This window comes from Chelonia mydas, chromosome 8 (assembly GCF_015237465.2).
Source record: "Chelonia mydas isolate rCheMyd1 chromosome 8, rCheMyd1.pri.v2, whole genome shotgun sequence".
NCBI lineage: Eukaryota > Metazoa > Chordata > Testudines > Cheloniidae > Chelonia > Chelonia mydas.
Window position 1 is genome coordinate 95,434,293 of NC_057854.1, and position 8,374 is coordinate 95,442,666.

Here is an 8,374-nt window from a genome sequence, read left to right on the forward strand (position 1 = left end):
TCCAGTGACTTGCCCAAGATAACTCAGTGAATCAGTGGCAGAGCTAGGAATTAAGAATCCAGTAATACTGACTCCAGTTTGTTGCTTTGGCATTAGACAACACTACTTGCATTCACCAGCAAAATTAATTTGATACGTTTTAAAATCTCTCCGCAGAAATCATGAATACAAGACAGCAGTGCAAGCGCATCTACTCATGGGTTGGAAGAGCAAAGAGCTCAGACCAGCAATTGAAGACCTTTCAATATAGGTAAATAATATTTATTTTAGGCTGAGACAGAGACTCCTAAAGAAACATGCCATTTTTCACTTCAATCTCTCTGGTCACGCAATCACAGACATGAGGGTCGCTATCTTAAAGCAAAAAAACTTCAAAACCAGACTCCAGCGAGAAACTGCTGAATTGGAATTCATTTGCAAATTGGATACTATTAATTTGGGCTTGAATAGAGACTGGGAGTGGCTAAGTCATTATGCAAGGTAGCCTATCTCCCCTTGTTTTTTTCCTACAAACCCCCCCCCAAGACGTTCTGGTTAAACTTGGATTATTGCTGTGCACATTGTAAGATAAGTTATTGCCAGCAGGAGAGTGAGTTTGTGTGTGTGGTTTTTGGAGGGGGGTGTGTGTGTGGGGGGGTGAGAAAACCTGGATTAGTGCTGGAAATGACCCACCTTGATTATCATGCGCATTATAAAGAGAGGTTTCAAAGAGGGATGGGCTGGGATTTGTGCTGGAAATGGCTCTACTTGATGATCACTTTAGATAAGCTGTTACCAGCAGGAGAGTGGGGTGGGAGGAAGTTTTGTTTCATGGTCTCTGTGTGTATATAATGTCTTCTGCAGTTTCCACGATATGCTATGCATCCGATGAAGTGAGCTGTAGCTCACGAAAGCTCATGCTCAGATAAACTGGTTAGTCTCTAAGGTGCCACAAGTACTCCTTTTCATTTTTTTAGGGAGTAATCATGGACAAAAGTGCTGCAGTAACAACTACCTGTATTACTAGCACTTGTGTCAGGTATATGTAACAGGGTTGGAATAAGCATAAGCAATATCTTATGAAAACCGTCATCTCAAATAAGGCTCAGTGCTATTGCCATGTATGATATTGTACATCAACAAGACTCTGGCCACAAAGCTCTTGCATTGTAAATTAGACATCTGGGCAACTGGATAAGGTATTCAACACTCCAACCTAAACAGTTTATATATATGCTCTGTGCTGTTGTATTTTCTGCATTTCACTGGTGGAGGTAAGTGACTCTTGTGATGTGGGCTTGAGTTTGTAAAGCACTTTGTATTCTTTGGGATAAAAGGGGTTATAAAAATGTAAGTCTGTGACTCTTTTTTAAAAAAAAAAAAAAAAAAGGTGGGGGAGGATGGGATGGGATGGGGCGGGGGCTTGTTTCTGATAATTCCTTGGTAGTATCACTGATGTAACTCCATGGCTTGCATGAAAGCTAGCTAGCTGTCCGGTTACTCATAGATTCTGACCTACCTACATTAGTTGCTGTTGTGGGTGAAAAGAATTGAAGCATTTGAGGAGGAGACATATGCATGGACTTTGCAAGGAGATCTGGCAAGAGGGCGAGAACAAGACCCAAATCTGACTGACTGACTTAACCTGATAGTCTCTGATCTGTAAAGAATATGAAATGAATTTGTTAACCTATATGTACCTCCATTTTCTAGGGGGGTCTTGATTAAATCAGAAAGAAGTCTAACAGAAATGTGTATACTACTTGGAGAATTTGTTTTAGTAGAAGGGGAGAATGCGGATCAACCTTTTGTGGCAAAACTCCTGAAACTATATGAAGATGGTAAGAGCAAGTATTTTCATTATAATAGTTCCATTGTGCCTTCTATCTGGGGATCGTAAGCCACTTTACAAACGCTAACTAAACTTCTTCGCCACTGTCAAATAGGTATTACATGAGGGATATTGAGGCAGAGAGAAGCTAAATGACTTGCCCAAAGCTACATTGTAAGTCAGTGCCAGAACGCAACTCAGGACCTAAGTCATTTTAAAACAAAAACATCATCATTTTAATTAATTGACAGCTTTCCCAAATTATTGGTGGTTAAGTAGTAGCTGATCTCTCTCCCCTCACTCTAGCATAGATACAATAAAACATTCCTGTCAAGGTTCCTTCCCCACTCTGAACTCTAGGGTACAGATGTGGGGACCTGCATGAAAAACCCCCTAAGCTTATTTTTACCAGCTTAGGTTAAAACTTCCCCAAGGTACAAACTATTTTACCTTTTGTCCCTGGACTTTATTGCTGCCACCACCAAGCATCTAACAAATATAACCGGGAAAGGGCCCACTTGGAAATGTCTTTCCCCCCCAAAATCCCCCCCAAGCCCTACACCCCCTTTCCGGGGAAGACTTGATAAAAATCCTCACCAATTTGCATAGGTGAACACAGACCCAAACCCTTGGATCTTAAGAATAAGGAAAAAGCAATCAGGTTCTTAAAAGAAGAATTTTAATTGAAGAAAAAGTAAAAGAATCACCTCTGTAAAATCAGGATGGTAAATACCTTACAGGGTAATCAGATTCAAAACATAGAGAATCCCTCTAGGCAAAACCTTAAGTTACAAAAAGACACAAAAACAGGAATATACATTCCATTCAGCACAACTTATTTTATCAGCCATTTAAACAAAACAGAATCTAACGCATATCTAACTAGGTTGCTTATTAACTCTTTACAGAAGTTCTGGCCTGCATTCCTGCTCTGGTCCCGGCAAAAGCAACACACAGACAGAGAGAACCCTTTGTTTTTCCCCCCCCTCCAGCTTTGAAAGTATCTTGTCTCCTCATTGGTCATTTTGGTCAGGTGCCAGCGAGGTTATCTTTAGCTTCTTAACCCTTAACAGGTGAAAGGGTTTTTCTTCTGGCCAGGAGGGATTTAAAGGTGGTTAGCCTTCCCTCTATATTTATGACCATTCCAATATAACTCAGGATGGGACATCTTGTTACATATAATATTTCAATGACAAATAACATTTCTCAGGATTAAGTATACAGTTCGTAACCCATGAAATATATGCGTTTGTGGTCATTTAGACAATGAGGATATAGATGTTGTATGTTGGACTCCTACGCCTTGGTGGCCAGCCAGAAGAGTGGAGGTAGCATAGGTCTTTGAGACCGGATGCCTGGGATAGGCCACACTGAGAATGTCACACTCAGGGCAGACTGCAAGAAACAGGGCAGACAATCCCCCAAAATTGGAGGTTTATTCTATAATTAGTCTCACCAAACCAGTATCAAAAGAGCTCCTGCAGCAACATACAGGTTAACAAGAAGGCAAACACAGTCCCCTTTAGGCATTACAGCCCTTGGCTCCCATCTAGGCAAACAGGTCTAATATAGTGAGAGGTTCCTGAAAACCCAATTCGCCATATGTGAGGTTCTACTAATCCCAAAGGATCAGACACTTATCCCTAGGTCAGTATGTATCTCAGATCTTACCCAAACATCATGCTGTCAGCCAATCCTTAGTAAACTAACTTAAGATTTATTAATAAAAGAAAAGAAGAGTTATTGAATAGTTAAAAGATTATATACATTACAAATGCCTGCAAGGTCCTTATATCAGATTTGTGGCAGTGATGGATGAATCTGCTGGCTTGCAAAAATCTCTGGAATCATCCCAAAAGATTAGAATACAAATGCAGTTTAAATGTAAAGTCTGCTAGAGTCTTTCCATGCATTTTCCAGGGTATTCCAAATAACTACTTGGAAGATCTCAATCCCATGGCTTAAACTTTCCCTGTTTAAAATTCAGCAGACTAGAGATGCAGGACCAGGCCGGAGGTTTCACTTTTATAGCTGGCTGTCAGGCTGTCAAGTGTTTTGAGCACAGCATGTGACTGAGGATTCTTCCTTGTTGAGGACACACTGACCCACCACTTTGAAGTTAACATTCAATTTCCTGTGCATACCAGGTAATCTAGTTACACCATAAGGCAACAGCCGGTCACTCATTATAATAAGGATAGATAAGCTGAGGACAATTAGATAATATTATTAATTTCCTGCAGTGTCTCACATCTTTGATCTTAAGGTTAACTGAACACAGTTGCATACATAATGTAAGGTAATTAAGACATGAAAAGGATGTAATATCTAAAATCTAATTTGGTAAACTTCTAACAGGGTACAGGTACCCAGACAAACATATTTAGCATCTACCCTTGATTTCTATTACTACAAATGAATGGGTTAGTGATTGCTGGTCTAGTACGTTTCTTTGATATTCACATACAAGTGAATTGTCCTGATATAATTGTAATGCCTCTTGTTAAGTTGTTATGGGTTGTACACAGGTTAGATGGTTTGCCAGTGTCACCACTTCTTTGTCAGGCATTGTGGCATTGCATAGCTAGAGACCAGTAATGAGACTTCTTCCTTTCATTCAATTTTTGAACATGGTGATGTAGTTGGTTCCTCCTTTTTGGAAACCGTCTCAGGAACTTCTTAGTGAATCAAAATGGGCACTCCCAACATCACTGGCATCACCCAGTGGGGTCTGATTAGGTCACCTTCATGCAAATGAAGAACTTCCCCATCCCTGTAACTTTGGGCTCAGAAAGTCCACAGGTCCAAAAATATACTGACAGTCAGGTTAATAAGTATTTTGGGACATTTGAGGTCATAGTCCACAGACATTATCTCAATCATCCTAAACTCCCAATACAAAAATAACTTCAAAAATACAAAGCTAGAAAAAGATTGGAACTGAAATCATAGAAATACACCAATCAGATGTTCATTCAGCCATGCCCAGAGAGGGAGGGTTTGTGTTTTACAGAGAGATGCTTATAACTTCTTTATATTTTGGTACTCAGTAGCAGTTCAATTTTGAACAGCATTTTTTTGACACACACACAATCTGGGAGAAAGGTTAGACTTTAACTCACAGTAAAAAAGTATTTTCCTCCTAAAATCACAATTTTGGGTTTCAATTTTTATGGGTAGGCCTGTCAGCTTCACCGTAGAATAGACACATAAGAATTGCCATACTGAAATAGACCAGTAATCCATTTAGTTTTATATCCTTTCACTGATTGTGACCTGAAGTTTTTAGACAAAGCTGTAACAAACCCTATAGTGAACACTTGTGGAATAGCGGTTCATAACGTGAATTTCTTCTTAACCTTTTTCAGGTAAGGTAGCCTTATGCTGTAGCACAAGGATTTATATGCCTTCTATTTTTGTCTAGCTAGAATGACTGTGGCTATTAGTAATTGAGCGGAAGGATGATCTTGAAGTTAAGGCACTGGGCTGGGACCTAGGCATTCTGGATTCAGTTCCTATCTCTGCCAAAGACTCTCTGTATGATCTTGTGCAAGTTAATTAATTTCTATGTTCCTCAATTTCCAGTCTGGAAAATGAGGATAATAGTACTTTCTTTCTCCCTCTCTGTGTCTGGCCTACTTAGGGTGTATCTACACTACGAAATTAGGTCGAATTTATAGAAGTTGGTTTTGTAGAAAGCGTTTTTATACAGTCGATTATGTGTGTCCCCACACAGATGCTCTAAGTGCATTTAGTCGGCGGAGTGCGTCCACAGTACTGAGGCAACCGGCAACTTCCGGAGCGTTGCACTGTGGGTAGCTATCCCGCAGTTCCCGCAGTCTCCGCCACCCATTTGAATTCTGGGTAGAAATCCCAATGCCTGATGGGGCAAAAACATTGTCGCCGGTGGTTCTGGGTACATATCGTCAGGCACCCCCTTCCCTCCCTCCCTCGGTGAAAGCAATGGCAGACAATCGTTTCGCGCCTTTTTTCCTGGGTTACCCGTGCAGATGCCATACCATGGCAAGCATGGAGCCCGCTTAGCTCAGCATCACCGTATGTCTCCTGGGTGCTGGCAGATGCAGTACTGCATTGCTACATAGCAGCAGCTCAGTGCCTTTTGGCAGAAGTCAGTGCAGTATGACTGGTAGCCATCGTCGCCGTACTCCAGGGTGCTCTTTTAGCCAACCTCAGTGAGGTCGGTCAGGGGCGCCTGGGCAAACATGGGAGTGACTCAGCCAGGTCATTTCCCTTTTAAGTTTTGTCTCATGGCGATTCAGTCCTGCCGGCAGTCATACTGCATCGTCTTCTGATGAGCAGCCAGGAGATGACAATGGCCAGCAGTCATACTGCACTGTCTGCTGCCAGCAAGATGTATAAAGATAGATGAAGTGGATCAAAACAAGAAATAGACCAGATTTGTTTTGTATTCATTTTCTCCTCCCTTCTTCCCTCCCTCCATGAAATCAACGGCCTGCTAAACCCAGGGTTTTGAGTTCTATCCTTGAGGTGGCCATTCTGTTTCTCCTTGATGCAAAGCCACCCCCTTCGTTGATTTTAATTCCCTGTAAGCCAACCCTGTAAGCCATGTTGTCAATCGCCCCTCCCTCCGTCAGAGCAACGGCAGACAATCGTTTCGCACCACTTTTCAGCGAGATGCCATAGCACTGGGAACATGGAGCCCGCTCAGATCACCGCAGCAATTATGAGCACTATAAACACCGCACGCGTTATCCAACAGGATATGCAGAACCACAACCTCCAAGAAAAGCGAAACCAGGCGAGGAGGAGGCAACTGCAGCGCCGTGACGAGACTGATGAGGACATGGACTTAGACTTCTCACAAAGTAGGGGCCCCTGCAATGTGCACATCATGGTGTCAGTTGGGCAGGTTCATGGTGTGGAACCCTGATTCTGGGCCCAGGAAACAAGCACAGAGTGGTGAGACCGCATAGTGTTGCAGGTCTGGGACGATTTCCAGTGGCTGCGAAACTTTCGCACGCGTAAGGGCACTTTCATGGAACTTTGTGACTTGCTTTTCCCTGCCCTGAAGCGCAAGAATACCAAGATGAGAGCAGCCCTCACAGTTGAGAAGCGAGTGGCGATAGCCCTGTGGAAGCTTGCAACACCCGACAGCTACCAGTCAGTCGGGAATCAATTTGGACAATTCTACTGCGGGGGCTGCTGTGATGCAAGTAGCCAATGCTATCACTGAGCTGCTGATATCAAGGGTAGTGACTCTGGGAAATGTGCAGGTCATAGTGAATGGCTTTGCTGCAATGGGATTCCCTAACTGTGGTGGGGCGATAGACAGAACCCATATCTCTATCTTGGCACTGGAGCACCAAGGCAGTGAGTACATAACTGGCAAGGGGTACTTTTCAATGGTGCTGCAAGCACTGGTGGATCACACAGGACGTTTCACCAACATCAACATGGGATGACCGGAAAAGGTACATGACGCTCGCATCTTCAGGAACTCTGGTCTGTTTCAACAGCTGCAGCAAGGGACTTACTTCCAGACCAGAAAATAACTGTTGGGGATGTTGAAATGTCTATAGTTATCCTTGGGGCCTACCCCTTAATGCCCTGGCTCATGAAGCTGTACACAGGCACCCTGGACAGTAGTCGGGAGCTGTTCAACTAGAGGCTGAGCAAGTGCAGAATGGTGGTAGAATGTGCATTTGGGTGTTTAAAAGCGCGATGGCGGAGTTTACTGACTCGGTTAGACCTCAGTGAAACCAATATTCCCATTGTTATTACTGCTTGCTGTGAGCTCCACAGTATCTGTGAGAGTAAGGGGGAGACGTTTATGGCGGGGTGGGAGGTTGAGGCAAATCGCCTGGCCACTGATTACGCGCAGCCAGACACCAGGGCGGTTAGAAGAGTACAGGAGGGTGCGGTGCACATCAGAGAAGCTTTGAAAACCAGTTTCAGGAATGTCCAGGCTACAGTGTGAAAGTTCTGTTTGTTTCTCCTTGATGGATCCCTCCCAAACCCCCCGATTTCACTCTACTTTCCTGTAAGCTAAGCACCCTCCCCTCCCCTCTTCGATCACCGCTTGCAGAGGCAATAAAGTCATTGTTTCTTCATGTTCGTGCATTCTTTATTTATTCATCACACAAATAGGGGGATAACTGCCAAGGTAGCCCGGGAGGGGTGGTGGAGGAGGGAAGCACAGGGTGGGGTGGTGGAGGAGGGAAGGGCAAGGTCACACAGCACTTTAAAACTTATTGAATGCCAGTCTTCTGTTGCTTGAGCAATCCTCTGGAGTGGAGTGGCTGGGTGGCCGGAGGCCCCCCCCACCGCATTCTTGGGCATCTGGGTGAGGAGGTTATGGAACTTGGGAAGGAGGGCGGTTGGTTACACAGGGGCTGTAGCGGCGGTCTGTGCTCCTGTTGCCTTTCCTGCAGCTCAACCATACGCTGGAGCACATGAGTTTGATCCTCCAGCAGCCTGAGAATTGACTCCTGCCTTCTTTCAGCAAGCTGACACCACCTACCATCTTCAGCCTGCCACCTCTCCTCGCGATCATATTGTGTTTTCCTGCACTCTGAGATTGTC

General features: G+C 43.9%; 1 protein-coding gene across 1 annotated transcript in view; it reads left to right on the plus strand.

The window, feature by feature from the left end:
- Window positions 1–8,374, plus strand: part of ORC1 (origin recognition complex subunit 1) — a 36,570-nt gene that overhangs the window by 3,553 nt on the left and 24,643 nt on the right. Inside the window, exons 2-3 of the mRNA XM_007062169.4 lie at window positions 157–250; window positions 1,693–1,820. Coding sequence (XP_007062231.2) covers window positions 162–250; window positions 1,693–1,820 — 217 coding nt within the window. The 5' untranslated portion in view covers window positions 157–161. The remainder of the gene's footprint in view (window positions 1–156; window positions 251–1,692; window positions 1,821–8,374) is intronic.